The sequence below is a fragment of the Pleurodeles waltl genome, chromosome 2_1 (assembly GCF_031143425.1).
Source record: "Pleurodeles waltl isolate 20211129_DDA chromosome 2_1, aPleWal1.hap1.20221129, whole genome shotgun sequence".
Taxonomy (NCBI): Eukaryota; Metazoa; Chordata; class Amphibia; order Caudata; family Salamandridae; genus Pleurodeles; species Pleurodeles waltl.
In genome coordinates this window covers 195598310-195624111 of record NC_090438.1, presented here as the reverse complement: position 1 = coordinate 195624111, position 25802 = coordinate 195598310, and the positions used below count along the sequence as shown (strand labels likewise).

Genomic DNA, 25802 nt, shown 5'->3' with positions numbered 1-25802 from the left:
TCTAGCGCTCCATACCCCCGGCGAGTTGGCGCTGTGTAAACCTGCACAAAACTCCCCCATAACATTAATTCCCAGCTACGCGGCTGAAAGATGCCACAGAAATGTAACTTTAGTATGCGATGAGATTCGCAGCTCTGGTGTACTTTTTTCCAGTCAGGGCAGGAGCATCCCGGGCCCTCCCGCCTCTCCTACGTCAGCCACCAGCACCGGCACAGCGAGGAGCAGCTTCCCAATTACATAAAGAACAACACCGGGCCCCGCTGGGCCTTCGCGACCAACCCACTGGGGAGGGTCTGACGACAGCCGCGAACCAGCAGAGCTGCGCAGCCCCGGGAGCAGCTCGAAGCACATTTCCTTCAGGGCCGCGTGTTTGTTGTTTATTACATATACTTAAGGTGGAAGAAAGAAAATCCCTTGGCGCCGCCACATCATGACAATTGTTTGCGCTGACAGAAAAATATACGTCATCTCATTCCCTTACTGGCATATTTAACGCTTTAAAACTTGCAGAGTTCCTGCAGAGAGGCCTTGCTTGTGATGCATCTAGTTATTCGTTTATGTAGCCATATAGGCCTCGCAAGGGCTATGGAAAGTGCTATATAAATACCAAATGCAGTAGAATAAGTGGGCTGAAAACCAGCATGGCACTAAATGGTACAAATGCATCAAGAGGAACGACCTTTTTCGAAGTTAGGGTGACGGTTGAAAACTAAAAAAGATGCAATAACCCTAGTATGCAATGGGGTAAACGCGCAATTGCTGCAGTGTACATAAATGCAGGCCCAGGCTCACAAAGCAGTTTGTAGGAGCAGTTGTTAAAGATTTGACACAGGCCTGGAATTTCCAGGAGTAGAAATAGATTTATAGTTCCTTACAGAGGGACTGACTGAGCGGAGGTGCTGCATATGTTTGATGTGACTTCATAAAATGTACACCAGGTGCACTGGAATGGAGTGTAGCGCTCATCAAGCCTACATTGTCTTCATCTTCATCCGTCTAACGCGCCCCTTCAGGGGTTCCCAATTCTTTAGGTCTCACCAACTTGAACATGGCATAGTTCCACCCCTAAGGTGAGACAAACGGACTTGCACCTATTTAAAGAGTGCAATTTGCACAAGAGGAAATAAGCACTGACAAAGCCAGTAGGTCAGTCGCTGGTTCCCAGCCATTTGGCTTTGTCAATGATTGTTTTATCCTGGTTCTTGTAAAACTTTATTGTAGGGGGAGCCTCCCAATATTAAAATATTGGCTATAAGTACAAATATTTTTTGGGGCACCAAAGGCACACGTTGCCATTGTAGTCAATGACACTCAAGGGGGCTACTTTGAGAGTGCAGTCATTCACCATAGATGATGTGAGCAGACTCATTACGCAGTGCTGAATGCTGGAGTGGGTGGAAGAAAAACGTGAAGGGTGCATCTACAGACCAATGGATGAACAGGGCTGGTTTAAAGTTTGTATAAATATATTAGTTATATAATTTTATTAAAATCAAGAGGTTTTGAGTAGCACCAGACTGAAAAACAAGCTTGACAACTTGCACAGTATGCCCCATTTTCTACTATGGTGAGCAACGTGCACACAAACAGAATGTAAGCGGAGGCAAGAAGCGTGCAGAGAAGTAGGCTACATCTCATCCACTGGGCCAAACTGAAGTGTTCTAGGCTCATTCAAGGACAGGCCATGCAAGTATGGAAGACCCCACAAATGTGCAAATCGTAAAAATAGGTTTTGTGATTTACGCCCCAATATCAAATATTTGCTCATGTGCAAATTTTGGCTCTTTTCAACTTGGTGCAACTGCGATATTCCTTAGAGGCAAATGAAGAGGGTCAACTTTTTCTTCGTGGTTCTCTACTTATGCAATGTATAAACATGTGCATGTGCATTTTGCTCCATCCACAATTTAATCGAGGCGGAAATAAACATTTTTGGATTACTATGCCAAAACAGTCACAAAAGTATTCCAAATCTGTGCTTGAGGGGACGAGCTAAGAGTCATATTTTCTAGTTCATTGTGGTTGTGCCTTATGCAGTTATCAACCACATTTTATCGTGGTGAATATATGGTACCCATGGGATGGTCAGAGGTTGTAAAATGGTTTGTATCTGGGATTGTGTCAGGCACATGTTCAGCTGCATCGGTTAGTTTTAGTGAGACTTACCTTCATTTTTGCAGACATCAGGAGCCTTATTTGACGCAGAAGCATCTATGTACGAAAGAAGTAACCTATTTGTACAGGGCAGATGCCTTGTTCTGCTCTTGACAAATTAATTTGAACACAACTAAGTCACTGATCTTTAAATTGTGGATATCAGGCTATGACACTGCCTCATTTAACTTCGGAGCTGAAATTTCCTTTGAAAAGGTTTCTGTTGGAATGTTGGGTTTTACCCATGTTACTCCTTGGTATCATCCATTCCCATATTTACTCCCCCCACCCCCAGGCTTAGTCCTTTTGAGATTCTGAATGGGTAGAACTGCTGTTACACTGTTAATTATTGGTACAAGTTAGTCCAAAATACGATGTCGACTTTCCCAATGGTCATTCCTCTCTGCTAGTTCCGTTTAATCTGTTTTTGCCTAGGATGACTGACCTGAAGTGTTAGGTTTAAATGCAACACAGACAGTGTTCCTGGCTATTCTGGTCCCTTATGCAGAAGGTGTCAAACAATATTTTAAATTTGATTATTTGCTTTACCGAGAGCCAGTCTGTGGACTTCAATCATTCAGGTATGCAAAGTTGACAGAATCAAGCATACTGGGTTTACTAGTTCTGAATTATTTCCAGCTTCTGGAATGGTTTCTTAGGGAGGACAGTGTAGGTTGTGTTGCAGTCTGGTCAGATTAACATGGTGGCGGGACGGTGGCGGGGGCAGAATTCTTCCTGAGGAGCTGTACATGTGTCTCTCTGACCGCTTTCCTAATCTGGGCAGGTAGCAATAGCTCACAGCCAACGTTTTTACTTTATAAGCAGTTAGCAGGCTTCCCCAGAATCTCTACCACGAGAAAGGGTGCCAAGGGTGCCATTGGCCGCCTCCACAACCAGCCCGGCTTCCTTCTTTAAGCCGTCAAATCAGAGAAAGTTACTTTCAGTTGAATTTACAGATTATCTGTTTGTTGGGACATGTTCCTATTTTGAATTCTCTGGTTGTGCTTTTTCCCGTGCTCTGACGTGCCCAAAAGCCCAACAAAGAATTCTTATACATGTTGTTTGACACCGACTTGCTCATATAGACATGACATCAGAAAAGAAGCAAGAAACTGCGTTATACTGCAGATAAACATCACGGGGTTTCTTCATTAATTTTGCTTCACTGTCAGTCTGGAACCTTCAAAAGAGTGGTTGCACTTCAGTTTCCGACAAAGCAAGGAGTAATGATGAGCAAATGCTGTTTATTTGTACCATAACTATAACTGCTGCTGCTACATGTATGGCTTAAAGGTTATTTTCTATTTAGAGGTATTCTGTGCCCCAGATTAGGTGCAGCTAGTTCATGAAAAAAGGCACTCCAAAAACTCACCTTCACATTCCTGTACAACAAATCCTGCCTCTAGAACCGTTTGTCTTGAGCACTGTAGGAAGTTGGCTCTGTATGTGCTATTTCAAAGTAAGGAATAGCATGCACAGAGTCCAAGGGTTCCCCTTAGAGGTAAGATAGTGGCAAAAAGAGATAATACTAATGCTCTATTTTGTGGTAGTGTGGTCGAGCAGTAGGCTTATCAAAGGAGTAGTGTTAAGCATTTGTTGTACATACACACAGGCAATAAATGAGGAACACACACTCAGAGACAAATCCAAGCCAATAGGTTTTGTTATAGAAAAAATATCTTTTCTTAGTTTATTTTAAGAACCACAGGTTCAAATTCTACATGTAATATCTCATTTGAAAGGTATTGCAGGTAAGTACTTTAGGAACTTTGAATCATTACATTAGCATGTATACTTTTTACATAAAACACAATAAGCTGTTTTAAAAGTGGACACAGTGCAATTTTCACAGTTCCTGGGGAGGTAAGTTTTTGTTAGTTTTTGTCAGGTAAGTAAATCACTTACAAGTCTCAGGTTTGGGTCCAAGGTAGCCCACCGTTGGGGGTTCAGAGCAACCCCAAAGTTACCACACCAGCAGCTCAGGGCCGGTCAGGTGCAGAGGTCAAAGAGGTGCCCAAAACGCATAGGCTTCAATGGAGAGAAGGGGGTGCCCCGGTTCCGGTCTGCCAGCAGGTAAGTACCCGCGTCTTCGGAGGGCAGACCAGGGGGGTTTTGTAGGGCACCGGGGGGGACACAAGTCCACACAAAAAGTACACCCTCAGCGGCACTGGGGCGGCCGGGTGCAGTGTAGAAACAAGCGTCGGGTTTTCAATGGAAATCAATGAGAGATCAAGGGATCTCTTCAGCGTTGCAGGCAGGCAAGGGGGGGGCTCCTCGGGGTAGCCACCACCTGGGCAAGGGAGAGGGCTTCCTGGGGGTCACTCCTGCACAGGAGTTCCGTTCCTTTAGGTGCTGGGGGCTGCGGGTGCAGGGTCTTTTCCAGCCGTCGGGAAATGGAGTTCAGGCAGTCGCGGTCAGGGGGAGCCTCGGGATTCCCTCTGCAGGCGTCGCTGTGGGGGCTCAGGGGGGACAACTTTGGTTACTCACGGACTCGGAGTCGCCGGAGGGTCCTCCCTGAGGTGTTGGTTCTCCACCAGTCGAGTCGGGGTCGCCCGGTGCAGTGTTGCAAGTCTCACGCTTCTTGCGGGGAGTTGCAGGGGTCTTTAAATCTGCTCCTTCGAAACAAAGTTGCAGTCTTTTTGGAGCAGTACCGCTGTCCTCGGGAGTTTCTTGGTCTCTTGGAAGCAGGGCAGTCCTCTGAGGATTCAGAGGTCGCTGGTCCTGGAGAAAGCGTCGCTGGAGCAGGGTTCTTTAGAAGGCAGGAGACAGGCCGGTAGGACTGGGGCCAGAGCAGTTGGTGTCTTCTTTCTTCTTCTGCAGGGGTTTTCAGCTCAGCAGTCTTCTTCTTCGGTAAGTTGCAGGAATCTAAATTCTTAGGTTCAGGGAAGCCCTTAAATACTAAATTTAAGGGCGTGTTTAGGTCTGGGGGGTTAGTAGCCAATGGCTACTAGCCCTGAGGGTGAGTACACCCTCTTTGTGCCTCCTCCCAAGGGGAGGGGGTCACATCCCTAATCCTATTGGGGGAATCCTCCATCTGCAAGATGGAGGATTTCTAAAAGTTGGAGTCACTTCAGCTCAGGACACCTTAGGGGCTGTCCTGACTGGCCAGTGACTCCTCCTTGTTTTTCTCATTATTTTCTCCGGCCTTGCCGCCAAAAGTGGGGGCCGGGGCCGAAGGGGACGGGCAACTCCACTAGCTGGAGTGTCCTGCGGTGCTGGCACAAAGGGGTGAGCCTTTGAGGCTCACCGCCAGGTGTGACAGCTCCTGCCTGGGGGAGGTGTTAGCATCTCCACCCAGTGCAGGCTTTGTTACTGGCCTCAGAGTGACAAAGGCACTCTCCCCATGGGGCCAGCAACATGTCTCTAGTGTGGCAGGCTGCTGGAACCCGTCAGCCTACACAGATAGTTGGTTAAGGTTTCAGGGGGCACCTCTAAGGTGCCCTCTGTGGTGTATTTTACAATAAAATGTACACTGGTATCAGTGTGCATTTATGGTGCTGAGAAGTTTGATACCAAACTTCCCAGTTTTCAGTGTAGCCATTATGGTGCTGTGGAGTTCGTGTAAAACAGACTCCCAGACCATATACTCTTATGGCTACCCTGCACTTACAATGTCTAAGGTATTGCTTAGACACTGTAGGGGCACAGTGCTCATGCACTGGTGCCCTCACCTATGGTATAGTGCACCCTGCCTTAGGGCTGTAAGGCCTGCTAGAGGGGTGACTTATCTATACCTGCATAGGCAGAGAGAGGCTGGCATGGCACCCTGAGGGGAGTGCCATGTCGACTTACTCGTTTTGTTCTCACCAGTACACACAAGCTGGCAAGCAGGGTGTCTGTGCTGAGTGAGGGGTCTCCAGGGTGGCATAAGATATGCTGCAGCCCTTAGAGACCTTCCTTGGCATCAGGGCCCTTGGTACCAGGGGTACCACTTACAAGGGACTTATCTGGATGCCAGGGTGTGCCAATTGTGGAATCAAAATTACAGGTTAGGGAAAGAACACTGGTGCTGGGGCCTGGTTAGCAGGCCTCAGCACACTTTCAATTCAAAACATAGCATCAGCAAAGGCAAAAAGTCAGGGGGCAACCATGCCAAGGAGGCATTTCCTTACAAGCACTCTTCAATTAAAATTATGTAAAGGCCGTTAGTTCGAATTCACAGTATAGAATCTGAGGTGTGGAAAGTAGGTCCAAAATCGGAACTGACTATGAATCGTGCACTTGATTGTTAGTCTTTAATGTGGGCTCCAGTGGCAGGAAGCAGGGCCCTTTAAAGAGTGGGACTGGCTTTGCACTGCATAGAAAAATGAAAGTGTTTTGAAGTTGCAGATAGATGTGACAGAAGGGCGAGAAAGAGGTTTGAGGGACAGTGGAAACAGGGGAGGACAGAGGATGGAAAATGAGGTACATAGCTTACCAAGGTTAGCAAGAAGTCCTGATTACTTTAAACTTGGTAACCAGCAGCACAATCTTCAAAATGGCCACTTTAATTTACAAGACCATCCATCCTGAAAACTACCCATATGAAAATGTAGATATGGTCCTGTTCGTTATGCTAAATATTGCTCTCTCACAGTCAATGGATTGGTAGAGTGAAAAGAAAATGATTACAATATGTTAAAGTATATCCAAATCTGGCCATTTCAGGACCTTGGGCAAAATTATTACGAGAAGTACCAGTGGGCAGAAGCACCTAGTGGGGGTGGGGTGGGGGGGGGAGGAGGGGGCAAGCTCACAGAGGAGTGCATGCACATATCCTCCATGCATAGGGGGGGCATCAGTTTGAAACAATCACACTCTATTAACTTCAAATCTCCCATTTTTAGGCCTCAGAGAGGGAGAAGGCATCTTGCATCAAAAGGTGGCATGGAATGTAAAAAAATATATGCTGAAAGTTCTGTGTTACCATTCTTGTATGGATCGTTTAGTGATTTATATCTCAAACTATACACAAAAAGCAAACCATTAACCAAGTTACAAGACTGGCATGGGCATGATGTATTTTGTTTAGCCATCGAATTCTTACATTTTAACTAGAGTAGATCATTGATCATCTTTCTTGGTGGTCTGGTAGCACTGCCTTTAGTAAAGATGACATGTGAATGTGTCTGCTCCATACAATTGTCCACTCTCCTTATGCACATTGCCTTATCAGTTGGGTTAGGTTCACTTCATTTTGCATCTATACCATGGGTTGTCACCACCAGTCCAATAGCAATCAATGCCTTGAAGTTCGATACTATCTACCATAAATCAAGCAAGGCCATTAGGCCCTAGTGTTAATGGCCATAACTTTATAGTTGACAAAACCTTCTGAATGTTCCTCCAGAGCCTCTCGACATTTTTAGACAACCTACATTAGTTCACCAGATTCACCATCACCAATGATGGGCAGTCCAACATTCAAATACCTTTCCTTCTGTACAATCTGGTTCTTGCATAGCAGAATCACATCAAGTACAGGTACATTAGATGAATCAGCCTTGGTATGGAAGTGAACATCTTTACTTGCACCAGGACCTCTTTTTCACATGTTTCCAAAGTTAACATACGTCACCACCTTCAGGGCACCGTACACTTGCAAATTTTGTTTAATATCAGTCCTCTTAGAAGCTTCCACGGGAGTACTGTTGAAAATCTCGCCTTGACCTCTGAGGCAGCCCTTCAAAACATGCCAAAGTCGAAGACAGGAGTGCCATTGTCTTTACGGAGCTTACATCCCTCTCCGATAGCTATATGATGTAACAACTTCAAGTAATCTAGCACCACCAACCCACTGTTTACCTTTCCACCAATAATTCACTGAGTCACACTACACGCAATCATAACTTTAGAGGTTTTAGCCAACAGATATTTTTCTCCAACGACGAAATAAAATTGTTTTTTCTTTTATAATAGTTCTAAACAGATTATTTATGCTACTTTCAACATCAACAAGTGCAGACTGTGAATATATGTTTTTAATATTTTATTTTACCGTATCTCCTTGCTTTAATGTGCGTAGCTGAAGCTGTCCAATAGCCCTCTTTGCATCAGCTTGTAGTTTTTTCTGAAACAAAAAAAAACATCAGATCCAGTTTAGATGCGCAGACTACACAAAAATGCTGAACACATGGCAACTCATAGTAACAGTAGCTTGCAGTTTACGGTTCACACACATTTCTAAACATCGGCGGTGCCTAGCGTTGATCCACAAGGCTTGGATCCATGGCAGATTGAAGGATGACCACTGCTTATGCAAATTAGTTCCTCTTGTGAGAAAGTAGCCTCTTTCTAGCCTTGTTACCCCCACTTTTGGCCTGTTTGTGAGTGTATGTCAGGGTGTTTTCACTGTCTTACTGGGATCCTGCCAGCCAGGGCCCAGTGCTCATAGTGAAAACCGTATGTTTGTTATGTGTCACTGGGACCCTGCTAGTCAGGACCCCAGTGCTCATAAGTTTGTGGCCTATATGTATGTGTTCCCTGTGTGGTGCCTAACTGTCTCACTGAGGCTCTGCTAACCAGAACCTCAGTGGTTATGCTCTCTCCTTACAAATTGTCACTAACAGGCTAGTGACCAATTTTACCAATTTACATTGGCTTACTGGAACACCCTTATAATTCCCTAGTATATGGTACTGAGGTACCCAGGGTATTGGGGTTCCAGGAGATCCCTATGGGCTGCAGCATTTCTTTTGCCACCCATAGGGAGCTCTGACAATTCTTACACAGGCCTGCCACTGCAGCCTGAGTGAAATAACGTCCACGTTATTTCACAGCCATTTTACACTGCACTTAAGTAACTTATAAGTCACCTATATGTCTAACCTTTACCTGGTAAAGGTTGGGTGCAAAGTTACTTAGTGTGAGGGCACCCTGGCACTAGCCAAGGTGCCCCCACATTGTTCAGAGCCAATTCCCTGAACTTTGTGAGTGCGGGGACACCATTACACGCGTGTACTACATATAGGTCACTACCTATATGTAGCTTCACAATGGTAACTCCGAATATGGCCATCTAACATGTCTATGATCATGGAATTGCCCCCTCTATGCCATCCTGGCATAGTTGGCACAATCCCATGATCCCAGTGGTCTGTAGCACAGACCCTGGTACTGCCAAACTGCCCTTCCTGGGGTTTCACTGCAGCTGCTGCTGCTGCCAACCCCTCAGACAGGCATCTGCCCTCCTGGGGTCCAGCCAGGCCTGGCCCAGGATGGCAGAACAAAGGACTTCCTCTGAGAGAGGGTGTTACACCCTCTCCCTTTGGAAAATGGTGTGAAGGCAGGGGAGGAGTAGCCTCCCCCAGCCTCTGGAAATGCTTTCTTGGGCACAGATGTGCCCAATTCTGCATAAGCCAGTCTACACCGGTTCAGGGACCCCTCAGCCCCTGCTCTGGCGCGAAACTGGACAAAGGAAAGGGGAGTGACCACTCCCCTGACCTGCTCCTCCCCTGGGAGGTGTCCAGAGCTCCTCCAGTGTGCTCCAGACCTCTGCCATCTTGGAAACAGAGGTGCTGCTGGCACACTGGACTGCTCTGAGTGGCCAGTGCCACCAGGTGGCCAGTGCCACCAGGATCCGTCCACCAAAGGGGAAGTCTCTAGCCCTTTTCGTTCCTGCAGAAACCTCAGCTTCTTCTGTCCAGTAGAAGCTTCTCTGCACCCGCAGCTGGCATTTCCTGGGCATTTGCCCATCTCCGACTTGCTTGTGACTTTTGGACTTGGTCCCCTTGTTCCACAGGTACCCTAGATTGGAAATCCACAGTTGTTGCATTGCTGGTTTGTGTCTTTCCTGCATTATTCCTCTAACACGACTTCTTTGTCCTTAGGGGAACTTTAGTGCACTTTGCACTCACTTTTCAGGGTCTTGGGGAGGGTTATTTTGCTAACTCTCACTATTTTCTAATAGTCCCAGCGACCCTCTACAAGGTCACATAGGTTTGGGGTCCATTCGTGGTTCGCATTCCACTTTTGGAGTATATGGTTTGTGTTGCCCCTATCCCTATGTTTCCCCATTGCATCCTATTGTAACTATACATTGTTTGCACTGTTTTCTAAGACTATACTGCATATTTTTGCTATTGTGTATATATATCTTGTGTATATTTCCTATCCTCTCACTGAGGGTACACTCTAAGATACTTTGGCATATTGTCATAAAAATAAAGTACCTTTATTTTTAGTATAACTGTGTATTGTGTTTTCTTATGATATTGTGCATATGACACTAGGTGGTACTGTAGTAGCTTCACACGTCTCCTAGTTCAGCCTAAGCTGCTCTGCTAAGCTACCATTATCTATCAGCCTAAGCTGCTAGACACCCTATACACTAATAAGGGATAACTGGGCCTGGTGCAAGGTGCAAGTACCCCTTGGTACTCACTACAAGCCAGTCCAGCCTCCTACACCTCTTTAGGATCATCGAATGTAAACTGATCACATGTGGACATCCTGAAGATCACATACCTGGCCCCTGCAACCCCCTATTAAATGCCTGGGCTCTTTGTGATCATGTGCGTCATGAAGTCTGTCCATGACCCCGTGGGCCACCAAAGATTTCAATGAGGATACCTGTAAGTGCCCTGGATTACTGTGCCTTCTCGTCGTTTCTATGTGGAAGGAGGCATGAAAAATAACTCCATAATAAAAAAAAAAAATCAAATAAAAACATTCACATAAAAATCCCCCCAAAATTATGATAGCTAATCAGCTTGGTTTTATAATCAGATATTTGAAGTAAAAAAAAAAAAAAAAAAAAAAAAAAAAAAAAAAGTACCAATACCACGAGTCAAGTGCTTTGCACTTGCATAGAATGATCTAAGTACAACGTAGAGTGAACTTTAATCCTGTTAGAAATTGGGTCTCTAGTTGGCAGAGGTAGGCACCCTGTCCAAGAAGAGATCACAATCGTCGTTAGGGTAAGTAACGACAACCAAAATTATGCTGTGCTCACCCTCCGGTAGCTTGGCACCGAGCAGGCAGGCTTAGCTTAGAAGACAATGTGTAAAGAATTTGTGCAAAAACGCATACAGTAGTACAGTGAAAACACCATAAAAAGTACTCCATACCAGTTTAGAAAAATAGATTATATTTATCTGAACAAAATAAGAGCAAAATTGTAAAATTTCAACATTCACAAGAGAAGATATAATTTTTTAAAGATTAAATGTAGTTTAGCGCTTAGAAACACGCTAGCTCCAACTACGGCTACCGCGACATCATCACAGGCTTGTTTCCAACAGTCCAACAGCACTCACGGGCAGTGGAGGCCGGTTACGGAGTTGCATGGACCCCGACTACACTACCTTGGAAACATTGAGGAAACAGACGCTGCTTGGAGTCGGGGAGGTGAGATGTTGCTGGAGCTGGTGCGGCACTGGTTCCTTGTTGCTACAGGAGAGATGAGGCATTGGTTCCTTAATGCTAGGCAGAGAAGATGAGCTGTTGGTTCCTTACATTTGAAAGAGTTGATGCAGCATTGGTTGCAAGCCATTGGTTTCATACGACAAGGCGAGGTAGATGGATCCAGCAGGTGAAGATGTGAGGTTTCGCCTTTGCGGGGTCATGATCACCCCAGAGGGTCACAGGTGCTGCGGCAGAGTCAAAGTCGGGTGCCACGGATGTCAGTGACACAGCACTCTGGACTCACTCTATGGTAAGCCATTGGAGGAACTGCAGTGGCATCGGACTTGCAGGAGAGGTAGCAGTCTGCAAGGAACACAGCTCTGGTGCAGACAGTGGCACGGTATCAGGTTGCGGCGCCGATCCTGAAGTCGTTCTAGGGGTCAGTACACTGGGTTCTCCTTTGTTTCACTAGAAAACACTCAAGGGCCCAGGGACTGGGTTGGACCCTCTTGACAAGTCAGGACTCTCAGTAAGAGAGCCCAGGGGCTGGCAGATGTGGTGTTTAATGTCCCTGAGACTTCTCAGCAGGAGGCAAGCTCAGTCTAAGCCATTGGAGATCACTTGTGGGAGGAAGGCAAAGTACTTCCAGCAGAGTCAGGGAGCAGCAGAGCAACAAACAGAAGAGTATTCCTTCCAGAAAAGCGATCCAGTTGAGTCCTTTGGGCAGCACTGCAGTCCTTCTGACTGCGTCCAGTTGCAGATCCAGAAGTGCCTGATTTTTTTTTTTGGGGGGGGAGGGGGACAGGCTGTAAGGCACTGAGAGCAGTAAGTGCAGAGAAATGCCTACTTTCTAAAAGTGGCATTTCTAAAATAGTAACGTTAAATCCAACTTCACCAGGTAGCAGAATTTCTTACCACCATTCCAACCATACAAACATGACAATGCCATAACTTTCAGGGCAGAAATTACTACTTAAAAGTATATCATGGAATTTCCAATTCTGGCATATGAGAGAAGCAGGCTTCACAGTATTGAAATGCGACTTTGGGAGTTCTCCACTACCAGAAAAACATACAAGTACATGTCCTGCCTTTTACCTACATAGCACCCTGCTCTATGGGCTACTTGAAGCCTCCTTATGGGTGACATTTGTAATAAAATGGGAGTTTAGGGCCTGTTGACCATGAAAGTGCACACCCCAAAATGGAATACACTATTGGCTAAAATAAAATGACAGACAGTAGAGGTATCTCTAAAAATGGGTCCACAATGCAGCTCCAATGTATTTAACAATCTGCTTTCAAAATGTAACAAACAGGATTACCAAAATGCTCTTGGCAGACCTGGCATCTGTCAACAGTGTGATCCTTTATCAGAAATAAGATTGTGGGATTACATGCAGAGATCCCTTTGGCACCTAAATATCCATTACATAGCGGCTCACCTCTACTCTTTTGTTTCAGTAAAATCACTGTGCTGTTGTTGGCATGTTTGTGCTTCCTAGGAGATGCTTATTAAAACTTCTCCTGGCCACGCCCTCCCCCTCCCCATCATCTTGGCAACTGAGGCTCCCTCGCTTTTAGTAAGAACATTAATCACAAGAGTTATCTTGACAATTTAACTGCTGCCTCAAAGCTTAACAAAGACTCTGCAGCAGGTGCCTTTAAATCTTAAGTTATTGCTAAATCTAGGGCTCCCCTTCAGATCAGCGCCCATTGAGGCTGCACCGGTTGCACCACCCTAAAGCCGGGCCTTGGGGCAAGACCACTGCAAAACAAATTCACTAAGAAAATGGGCTGGCAACTTATACTACACAACTTGTGTCAAAATCAACCCAGCCATAGTTCCCAATTGGCTGCAGACTGTTTGGGTTAGATGCACATCTGTAGTGGACACCAAGGGATTCCAGTAATGAATATTCACCTGGACAAAAGGAAAGACCTGCTATTGCTAAGACCTACAGAAGAAAGAGGTAGAGAGGCTGTCATGGTGAGAACATGTCTAATTTAAGCCCAGAAACGCAGGAAGCTTTCCACATCTCCCCAAGATAGAGGGCTGAAGCTAGCAGGCGCAGCTCCTCTGCTACAGTGGAGGAGCGGCACCCCACTGCCAGCAGCAGCAAACCTTTTACTAGAAAACAATAAACTATGTCTAGAAAACGATAATAAACTAGGTTTATTATCGTTTTCTAGTATAAGGGGCAGGGCCACGGACTGTGACCAGCACTGAGGGGGAGGGCACTGCACTCTCCTCTCATTGCGCATGTATGTTCGTCTGGCTGTCTTGGGCTGGCCAAACAAGCATGCACACTGTGCTCTCTCCAGCCCAGCACTGTGTTGCCGGGCTGGAGAGAGCAGGCACAGGCTCCTATCCTGCCTGGGAGCACCCTCTTTTGGCATGTTTGTGAGTGTGTGTCAGTGTGTTTTTACTATGTCACTGGGATCCTGCTAGCCAGGACCCCAGTGCTCATAGTTTGTGGCCTAATGTGTATGCCTGTGTAGGGCCTAACTGTGTCATTGAGGCTCTGCTAATCAGAACCTCAGTGCTTATGCTCTATCTGCTTTTAAATTTGTCACTGTAGTCCAGTGACTTCATTTACCAATTTCAATTGGCATACTCGACCCCTATTATAAGTCCCTGGTATATGGTACCTAGGTACCCAGGGCACTGGGGTTCCAGGAGATCCATATGGGCTGCAGCATTTCTTTTGCCACCCTTAGGGAGCTCAGACAAACCCTTACACAAGACTGCCATTGCAGCCTGCGTGAAATAGTGCCCACACTATTTCACAGCCCTTTTCACTGCACTTAAGTAACTTATAAGTCACCTATATGTCTAACTTTCCCTTGCTGAAGGTTAGGTGCAAAGTTACTAAGTGTGAGGGCACCCTTGCACTAGCAAAGGTGCCCCCACATAGTTCAGGGCCATTTCCCCAGACTTTGTGGGAAGAAAGCATTTCCTCTGAGAACAGGGTGTTACACCCTTTCTCTTTGGAAATAGGTGTTACAGGCTGGGGAGGGGTAGCCTCCCCCAGCCTCTGGAAACGCTTTGAAGGGCACAATTGGTGCCCTCCTTAAATAAACCAGTCTACACCGGTTCAGGGACCCCTTCTCCCCTGCTCTGGCAGGAAACTGGACATAGGAAAGGGAAATGACCACTCCCCTGTCCATCACTACCCCAGGGGTGGTGTCTAGAGCTCCTCCAGTGTGTCCCAGAACTCAGCCATCTTGCTGTGCAAGGTGTGGGGGCACTTTGGAGGCCTCTGAGTGGCCAGTGCCAGCAGGTGACGTCAGAGACCCCTCCTGATAGGTCCATACCTGATAAGGTAGCCAATCCCCTTCTCAAGGCTATTTAGGGTCTCTCCTGTGGGTTCTCTTCAGATTCTGCTTGCAAGTGTCCTTCAGGAATCCTCTGCTACAACTTCAGACTTTTCTGACCTCGGATCACCCTCAGCCTGCTCCAAGAAATGCTGTAACTGCAACAAAGTGTCTACAAGAGACACTTTTCTTCAGCAACCTCAGCTCCAAGTCAGCAACTGCAACAGTTTCCACGGTGTGCATGCTCTGGGGACTCCCTGTTTTCATCCTGCACCAGAAGTACAGAAGAAATCTCCCGTGGCGTGACGGAGTCACTCCCCTGCTCCAAGCAGGCACCTTCCAAGGCGACGACCGGTATCCTGGGACTCCTCTCATGGCAATGAGCATGCTCCTAAGGACACAGAGGGTGGACATCATCGACACTGACTGTCCTGAGGTCCTGCTGACGCAATTTGGAGGAGGTAAGACCTTGCCTTCCCCGAAAACGACGGTACTCCTGTGTTTTGTGTCTTCTTCGCCTCCTGAGGCCTCTGTGCAATCTTTGCAAAATTTCTTCATGCACAGACTGGCTCAGGTCCCCAGCACTCCACCCTGCGATGCTCAACTTGCTGAGTTGCTGTCCGGCGTCGTGGGACCTACTTTTGTTGTGCTGCATCAACCGCGTTTTGCACCTCCTTTGATCCAGTGGCTTCTGGTGGTGCTGGCTGGCATCCTGAGGGCTCTCTAAAATGCTGAGAGGCCCCTCTTCCTCCTCACACTGAGTTGAGGCCCCCAGGTCCCTCCTGGAACCTTCCAGCGTCATTTTGATGAAAAACGCACTTTTGCCATAGCCAAGGCTTGTTGGCACCTTCCAACGTGAAATCTCGTCTGCAACAATCTTCTTGCCGTGGGACATCTTTAGCATCATGCAGGAACCCACTGGCATCTTTCTAGGGTGCATTTCTACAGTCTTCAACTAACCGGGGACTCTTCTTTTGAACCCTTTTCTGGGTTGGCAGGGGCTCCTGTCCTTCCTAGAACTTCTTTCGACTTCTGGACTTGGTCCCCTTCCTTTGCAGGTCTTCAGGTCCAATAATCCAGCAGTTGCCTTTGCAGAATTGGTTGGCTGCTGCAAAATCCCAAAAACTAGGTGTAGTGTGTCCTAAGGAAATTTGCAGTACTTTACTTCTGCTTTTCTGGGCTCTGGGGTGGGGTAATTTACTTACCTTTACTGTATTCTTACTCTCCCAGCGATTCTGCACACACTACACTTTTCTAGGGGGGAATTTGTGATTCACATTCCACTTTTTTAGTATATGGTTTGTGTTGCCCCTAGACCTATTTTCTTCCATTGCATTCTATAGGATATGACTATTTACTTGTCTAATTTTGGTGTCTAGTGTAGATATTGTGTATAATACTTACCTCCAGAAGGAGTATTGTCTCTAAGATATTTTTGGTACTGTGTCACCCAAATAAATACCTTTATTTTTGGTAACACTGAGTATTGTCTTTACTTGTGTATAAGTACTGTGTAACTATAAGTGGTATTGCATGAGCTTTGCATGTCTCCTAGTTCAGCCTAAGCTGCTCTGCTACAGCTACCTCTATCAGCCTAAGCTGCTAGAACACTACTACATTCACTAACAAGGGATAACTGGACCTGGTGTAAGGTGTAAGTATCCAAGGTACCCACTACAAACCAGGCAAGCCTCCTACAGCTTGTTTTTCTTCAGTATGTAAAATTCAAATGATTGCCCATCCGTGAGCATGCACGGAAGATCTACTTGTGGAATGTCAACCTGTCGGCCAGAGGTTCACAGAGGATCTTTGACGGAGATGTGCAGAGCGGCTACCTGGGCATCACCCAAAACTTTCATAAAGGATTGTCCGTTAAAAGTGGATGACGGTGGCAGTACTGTCTTTGAATTTCTAGTATGATGTAATGTGCATAAAATGTCCATAATCAATGTTTTCATTTTTGCTGCAATTAAATGGTCTGGAGTCTGGTTTCTCATGATAACAAAATTAAACATATCGGGTTAAGATTTTTTTTCCGCTTGGATCTTCCCAACAATATTACGTATGGAATGAGGACAGGGGGGATTAAGTAATGACTAAACTTCATTATGTAATTCTATTAGTCTAAATCCATTATTCCTCATTCCATCCATCGAGCCGTCCCTCTAGTTAAGGATTAGGCTAGAAATTGGTTTGGGTAGGGCGCAACCACACTGTACAATGTCTTCTGGGTTGGTGATTCATGTATACTTCTCAGGGTGCATCAGTCTGCTTTCAGATCAGGGGCCTGGACACGGGACTGCCAGTCTGAACTAGACTCATCATGGCAGAGTTATTTCTGGAACAAGGAATAATGGACTCTGAGTAATGGACTTATGTAATATCATGTCATGTTCTCTCTTCTTGGCCACTTCCTCGTGGTTAATCTTGTTTAGGGCTGTGCCCTTCAACTTTCTTCCAACTGGTACATCGTTTTTGTTTCTCGTGGTTGCCACATTTGATGTTTTGCCATGACGTCTGATGTTTGCTTACATTTTCACTCACGACCGAATCCCTGGAGGGAAGTGTGCTCAGTAAAAAGGAAGAGGAAGACCTTAATCCGGAGCATTTTATGGACTCCGCTCGAGAACCCAGTTAGCTAACAGAACAGTGGTCTGCGTGGGTTTGAAGCAGCCCATTCACCTCCGGAATATGCTGCCATATCGGACTGTGGCCCTTCGGTGCTCTCCAGGATGTACAGGTGATGTCCCTCTGCATCCACTCGGTGGCCCCTGGCGCTATCCTCCCTCACTTCTCACTGATGGGAGTGTGGCTCTTTGTGAGCCACCAGTATCCACCTGTTTATATGTTTATTTGACAAACTAGATAAGAAACAGGGCGCCGCACATTTAAAAAAACAAATCAGATTTCAACCTGAAAATACTTTATTCCGAACAGAAAATGGGAATGTTCCGACGAAAGGCACATTCAGGTTTAAATCCAATGGAGAGAAGCCTACTGGAGGTGGTTTAAAGGGCACTGACCGATAGTCTAACACCTCCTGCAAACAGACCAATCAAAAATGAACACAAGTTCTCTTCAAACCACAAGATAACCTTTTAATCTTCCCCAAGCAGAGCCGGCATTGCAGCGGCGGTGCTGTCACCGCCTTCCACGGTTATCGGGGACGATTAGATTTACATTTCAAAGGGAAAAATCAATGGCCTCCCATTCGCTTCGAGAAAGCAATCGAGGCTGTAGGTACAATTGATAAAAAAAACACTGTTTCCAAGAGGTCCATCAACAGGAAACAACAAGAGCGCCTAGAAGCTGTGGAAAGTTACCATTGAAGTAAGCAAGGCAGCAAAGAACTGGGATTGTCACCCAGGCGCAATCACTGGCCTCCGTTTCAAATAGGTTTATATAGTCCGTTTAGAACTTCTGAAGAATAAACTCGTGGTGTGTACATCAAGCACTGATGTTAGCAGAGACCTCATCTTGCTGGCTTAGTTCAGACAGCTAGTACTGGGGCAAAATGGAGGCAGCTTGTTTTCTTCATACTTAAAATATAGATGACCATAAAAGTGTCCCAGTTGACCTTAGGATGTCCCACCAAGAACCACAACACTTCAGATGGCAACACATTCTGGAGACTCCATATTTCCCCCATAGTCATGTGTCTTAGATGTCAAAACTAAATACACACTGAAATTGTATAAATATGGCTGTGACCCTCCTATTCGTGTGTGGTCATTTACAAACGTATGCATTTTTACTGGGATCCATTCCAGGTCCTCCTAAGATGCAAAACCAGCCAATGGCAACCGCTTGGGTTGCATACCAATCCATTCTTTTTTTGCCCGCAGTGCCACCCCAGTTTGGACCCAGTCATATGCAAATCAGTCTTGACCCTGCGCCCCATGTGAACAGTCCAGCTTGAACTGCCAGGCCAGGTCCTCCTTAGACCGAAAACAAGCATCCTGGGACCTGTTTCAGGGTATCACTCATCAGCCAGGCTAGCTTGAATCCAGTGGCACAGTGAGTGTGCCGGAACACGTCTGGGCATATCTGGCACACTTAGGGCGAAAATGCAAAAACAACAAGGTGATGGATGGAATGCTTGAATTAATATCAGCCACTGGCAATCGCTCGTGGCCATGTTTGACACTGTTCAGCATTCCGTCTATCATTTATTCTTTATGCATTTGTCCTTCCAAGATAACATAAGAAAAGCTAGAAGTGGGCAAGTTCTGATGAATGTCTATATAATTTACAACCCTTCATGAAAAGGCTTGTCTTCTCTTTTCATACAATGAAACTGCACTAGTGATCAATAAATGCAGCAGAGTGTAGCGTGGAGTAAATTAAAACATATGGATTTTGTTGGGTAAATAAGCCAGGTGTTTTTCCTAAACCTGGCAATATGCCAGACCACTTTCTTAAAATTGACTCACATTTGCAGTTGGGCCATGTTCCTTTTAGGTGAAGAGCCCTTACTTCTACCCAGACCAGACAGCGAAACAGAACATTACGCAGATTCAAAAGAGCTCAGAATTAATAGATTTTTGATCAACATTTCTCAATCCCTTTTTTCATGGCCATGTGTACTTTTCTTAAAAGACTGGCTTATCAGTCAGCCAGTCTAAATCACCCTAAACTCAAATGTGTCATCATCGTTATTGTTCTATTATATGTGTGGAATCTAACAGGCCATTGACAATCAAGCTCAAATTTCACAAACATGTCTGAAATTGAGCCCAAATATCTCTGGCTCCACTGAAAATGTTGAGACTGGGGGATTTTTTTTTTGCTTAAGAAGAATTCTACCACAAAGGTGTACACAATGGCTCAATGAAATGGCTTGGTTAGTAGCCTGAATCTGGCTATGTTATGCCTACTTATATAGTGCACTAATCACCTCTGAAGATATCAGTTTCTGTGGAACGCTACTACCTTCTTAAACGCTTTCAATGCAGCAAATCAGCTAAATAAATAAATAAATGTCGCTGCCCTCATATAAGGAAAAATGGGTACCTTCAATGCTTAATTTGTAAATAAAAAGGTGTGGGTGCCCAAAGCCCTCCTCTTAAACACCCAGCTGCTGCAATTAAATGTGCAAACACAGAATACTGAGGCAGCGTAATCTTGAAGCCATCTCAGGCCTCTTCAATCCATTTAGAGCCATTCCCTGCCCCTTCAGCTCACACCTGCAGCTTTCTGCTTTCTCTCATTGTGACGCTTTTTTTCATTTTTCTCTTCCTCGTCTTTCCCAAACGTGTCTTTTGCTCGCAGCAAATGCTTGAGGCAGTAGACTAAGGGTCGGCCCTAAAAAATAAGTGCCGGTGCTCAGCACCGGAAACAACAAGCACAAATTAAGCACTGGGTACCTTCATCACATGCTATATGCTACTTTCATAAAGCCATGAAAGGCAGCAAGCTAAGGCAGCTATCAACTGGAACTAGTCTGTAAAACTAGGACCTTGGTAATTAAATACCCGACAAAAGTGCTAATGTGACAGCAAATATACCGGTCTGTGTATTCTGTTTGAAATAAAAGTCCCGGTCTTTTCTTTACAGGTCTGACGAGGCCGAGTTGGCAATAACAAGCCTTATATTGAGAAGGGGCAGAGGCATGCACTTTAAGCGATACGTGCTGGTTTATGGAAATTTAAAACCGAAAGAGGGAATAATGCAATCGGAGCTCTATTTGTTAGGTAAGTGAAACATGGATACAAACAGAACCAGTCTGACAAGGATAATACATAGGTTTTAGTATAATGCTAACAACCAGATGGAGCAAATCTGCTTTTTGAAGAGCGCTGCCTAGAAAGGAGACAACAGAAAACCAATTTTTTAGGGTTTCCTACTAGTGCACCTACTATTTATTGTAAAGTGCCGATAAACTGCTCAAGGAGCAAAATGACAAATACAACCTGGGATCAATAAATCATATATACATACATATTTTACCTCTTCACGCACCCCAAATCTATAAGGAGGTTCTTGTTTTATATAATAAATTTGTAATTGATTGCAAGAACTAAAAATGTTTAAATATGTACACACAAAGGAAAATGTAATCAGCAGGTAAACACCGAACACTTGCACCAGACTCGCACACAGACTGATGATCGCTCCTGAAGACATCACTTGATAGTTCCACTTGTTTAAGGACTTTGGATATTACATCTAGGAGTGGGCGAAGAATTCCATGGAACGGAGTTTTTTCTCTTGCGCAAGTTGCCAAAGTTAAGTGAGGAATCACTACGTTGGCGAGCGAGATTTCTGAACGCAAGCAGTCGCAGTTACTCGCTACCGCTCACGTTGAGAAAGTTGCCACTTGTGTTGAGGAAGCTGCCGCTCGAGTAGAAAATCTACTCGAGCAGCAGAAAGAAGTTAGCACCCTCTGGTGCGCCGAGTGATGCAGTTCGTGCTGATTTTACAGTGCGGGAGAAGCTCCTGGCACTGAAAAATCAGCACAAACAGCGCAACAACTTATCCAAACTCTGACACTCACAGAACTCGACATAATGCAGTGAAATTCTTTCACCACTTTGTGGAGTTCCGTGTAGCAGAAGTCTGCAAACTCCGCCCAGGCCTAATTACATCTCAGACTGCTTAGTAGAGAAAAAAAAATACATTTCTAAAGAGGAGTAAAATGAGCGCTTGCACTACATTCACAATTGGTCTTATATTAATTAGTATTCGATTTATCCTTCTGGAGTAATCGAGGTACAAATAGAAACTCGTGTTCGATTTGGCAACTTCTTTCTATTCAGTCAACCATATTTTATTAAGAAAAATAATTATAAGCGGCTCGTAGTCCGGATGCAGGTTAGGCAAAATATTTTCTTGCTAACTTCAGTTGTCATAAGACATAGGAACCCTTGCTTTTTGATCTGTTAAAATTAAAATAAGCATTAAAGACATATGGTTATAAAAAGTCCTATAAATAGAATCCCTCTTTCACACAGAAGCAGGTTACATTAGCTCAACTTCATAGTATTTGTTGTGATGACACCCGAATTCCTAACACGTGGTTATTTTCGTACGATCATGTGTCTAACAATTTATTTTTAAAAACAGGCTGTCGCATTGTTTCAGGACCACTTATGAAGGACATTTGAGTGTATTTTTAATTTAAATGTATAAGAAGCTATTTTTGTCCACATGTTGAGTTCTAATTTTGAAGGGATTTAGCAAATGATACTTCTAGGTCATCCACTGTTTCTAGATCTAATACGATATGGCATCCCCATATCCATGCCAAATTGATGTCCTGGAAACAACAATCGAGGCAGGGAAGGTACCCGACCTTCCCTAGTTTACAATACTAATCTTTTCTTTCTCTAAGATATCACTTCATGTGAAAACAAAAGTGGCACTATCTGGAAGGATATCTGAAGAGGGATACCCCCTCAATTAAATATTTGAGCGAGTGAGATTTAAAATAAAGGTTTGGGCCTGTAGGGCGATTAGAGGGAAGTGGGACAGTGACTCCTACAGGATGACCAGAGAAGGCCACATTTTCTAGGGCAGTAGCATACCAACAATGTTGCATCTCACCCTACTATGTGCACCAGCGCTTAATTTGAGCCAGTGGTTTACGAAGCTCAGCACTGACATCTAATTGTCAACACCAGCACTTATGACAGTCTGCCACAAGGTGGCGCGGTTTGTCTAATTTAGAGGTGAGTCTGATCACAGTTGTTTTTTAATGCAATATACATTAAAAATACTAATACCTGCCGCCCAAGTCATTTTATAGCTTCGGGCTGGAATAGTCTTAACTGTCACACTTGTACGAGTGTGATGGTAATTAGTTAAGCTGGTACTGTCATAAGCAGCGCTGGCAGGGGCAATGGATGTTGCAAGCTGCATTAGCCTCCTGACAAGGGCCCTGGCAACATGGGTGGGGGAGGGTGGGGAGGCCAGCAAAGCGGGTGAGGGTGGGTGGAGGTCAGCAACATGGGTGTAAACACCATGGGCGGGGGAGGGTAGAGGCAAGAGACATGGACTTGGAAGGGTGAGAGCAAGTGACAGGGTGGAGTGGGTGGGGGCAAGCAACACACGTAGGAGAACACAAGGGGGCAAGCAACACCATTGGGGGTTGGGTGGAGGCAGTCAACACTACAGCAAGCAACACAAGCGGGGAGCAGGTAGGGTTAAAGCACCACAAAGAAGGCAATTAGCACAGGTTAGGTGGCAGCAAGCAAGCTGGGTGAATGCAAGTAATGTGGAAGAGGGAGGGTGGGTGGGGCAAGCGAGAGGGATGAAAGAGGGAATGCAGGGCAAGGAACAGGCACGAAGGAGGGGCAAGCAAGATAGACAAGGAGGGAAGTGGGGGCAAACAATATAAATGAGGGAGGGTAGAGTCAGGCAAGATGGATAGGGAGGGTTGGCGGGAGCAGGCAAGACAGACGAGGGAGGGCGGGGGCAAGTAAGACGGTGGGTGAGGCAAGGAAGACGGATAGTAGAGGGTGGGTAAGCAAGATGGATGATGGAGGGCAGGCAGGGCAAGCAAGACTGGCTTGCAAACAAGAAGGGTGGAGTAGGCAAGACACGTGAGGTGGGTGGGGGCAGGCGGGGTAGACAGGGCAGACGGGGAAGTTGGGCAGGGGCAGACGGGGAAGGTAGGAACCGGGGTGGGGAGGGGCGGGCGGGAAGGTAGGAACCGGGGTGGGGAGGGTGGGCGGGAAGGTAGGAACCGGGGTAGGGAGGGTGGGCGGGAAGGTAGGAACCGGGGTAGGGAAGGTGGGCGGGGAGTAGGGAAGGTGGGCGGGGAGTAGGGAAGGTGGGCGGGGAGTAGGGAGGGTGGGTGGGGAGTAGGAACCGGGGTGGGGAGGGTGAGCGGGGAGGGCAGGGTGGGGAGGGTATGAACCGTGGTGGGAGGGTGGGCGGAGGGTAGGAACTGGGGTGGGGAGGGGAGGGTGGGTGGGGAGTAGGAGCCCAGGCAAGTTTAACCCAGGTGGAGACGGTGGGTGGCTACTAGCAACCCGGGTGGGGATGGTGGGTGAGGAATAGCAACCCGGTGGGGATGGTGGGTGAGGAATAGCAACCCGGGTGGGGAGGGAATAGCAACCCGGGAGGGGAGTAGCAACCCGGGCGGGAAGGAGCAACCTGGGTGGGGGCTGGGAGGAGTAGGAACATGGGTGGGTGGGGAGTAGCAACCCGGGTGGGGAGTAGCAACCAAGGCTGGGAGGGTGGCCGGGGAGGAGCAACCTGGGTTGGGGCTGGGAGGAGTAGGAACCTGGGTGGGCGAGGAGTGGCGGGCGGCGAGTAGCAACCCGGGCAGGTATGGTGGGCGGGGAGTAGCAACCCAGGTGGGGAGGGAGGGTGGAGAGTATCAACTCGGTGGGGAGGGTGGGTGGAGGGTAGCAACCTGGGTGGGGAGGCGCAACCCGGGCGGGGATTACCTACTCAGATAGGGAGGGTGGCCAGGGACTAGAAACTTAAGACTACCAACTCGGGCAGGGAGGGTGGACGGTTACTAGCAACTGGGGCGGGGAGGGTGGTGCACGACTAGCAACTCGCGAAGGAGGGTGGTACGTGACTAGCAAATTGGGCAGGGAGGGTGGGCGGTGATTAGCAACTCGGGTGGGGGCAAGCATTACGGGTGGGAAGCGCAGGCAGGGATAACAACACTGGCAGGGAGAGCAGAGGCAAGCATGAAGGGCAAGCAACATAGGGGGGAGGGCAAGCAACATAGGGGGGAGGGCAAACAGTGACAAAACGTAGGCGGAAAGGGCAGTCTGGGCAAGCAACACAGGTGGGGCAAGCAACACAGGCATGCAAGCAACACGGGCATGCAAGCAACACGGGCAGGGACAAGCAGCACTGATCTTTGCAAGCAACCAGGGGAGAATACATGGGCAGAGAGGGCAGTGGCAGGCAACGCAGGCAATGGCATGGAGGGTGGGTGGGGGCAAGACACGAGGGTGGAAAGCGGCAAGCTAAATGGGCATGAACGACACCCAGGAGCAAGTAATATGGGGAGAGGGCAGGTGGGGGCAAACAGCACGGGCAAGGAGGGCAGTTGGGGCAGCAACACTGTCGAGGAGGGTGGGTCCAAGCAAGCAACATTGGTGGGGGGGGGGGAGTCAGGGAAAGCAACATGTATTTTTAAAAACCACATGGGGACAGGAACCGTGGGTGGGGATGGCGGGCGGGGGCAGGCAACACGACCATTGATAGGCAACAGGGGCAGATAGAGTGGATGGGGGCAAGCAACGCGGGCAGGAATGGCACCCGGGGGCAAGCAACACAGGGGAGTACAGGCAAGGACCAACAACAGGGGTAGAGGCAAGCAGGGTGGGAGGAGAAAGCAACATGAGTGTGGTCTGCAGGCAACACAGGCGCTGGCAGGGAACACAGGCAGGGGCAAGCGACACAGGCAGGAATCGGGGCAAGAACTTCGGGCAGGAATGGTGTGCGGGGTCAAGCAACAGGGGCAGGACAAACATAACGGGTGGAAAGGGTGTGCTTTGCAAGAAACACAGGCAGGGAGGGCAGACAGGGGCAAAGAACATTGGTAGGGGCATACAACAGGGGCATTTGGGCACACAAGACAGACAAGGAAGGGGAAGCAAGATGGACGAGGGGGGATGGACGATGCAGACAGGGGGAAAGCAACATAGACAAGGGGGGGGGGGGTGGAAGGAAAATGAAGGGAGGAAAAGTACACAAGGGAGCCAGCTGAAAATAGACATGCTTTAGTAGGGTGACTAAACACAGACATAAAGCAGCAGAAGAACACATGTAATGCATCCTTTCTCAAGAGGAGGGACAAACACACGAAGAGGAATGAAGCCAACCAATGGTAAGGAATGGGCAGCCTTTAAGAAAGGTTTCGAAGATATAGTGTGTGTGCAGACTAGCCAAAACCTAAAATTGTTACGGGTGAAATTAATCACTAGGAGCTTTTCACCAAAGGCACGTATGATTTTTGCGATCAACAAGTTAAGTTTGCCCCCTCACATTTGTTATGTATTCAGTCTTTGTGTTGTATCTGGTATTAATGCCTGGTG

At 46.9% G+C, this 25802-nt stretch overlaps 1 protein-coding gene across 2 annotated transcripts in view; it reads right to left on the bottom strand.

The window, feature by feature from the left end:
- The window catches only part of RNF128 (ring finger protein 128), a 418051-nt gene that overhangs the window by 53246 nt on the left and 339003 nt on the right, over positions 1–25802 (bottom strand). For both annotated transcript variants that reach the window (XM_069212394.1, XM_069212395.1), the window contains exon 3: positions 8132–8203. In XM_069212394.1, coding sequence (XP_069068495.1) covers positions 8132–8203 — 72 coding nt within the window. The remainder of the gene's footprint in view (positions 1–8131; positions 8204–25802) is intronic.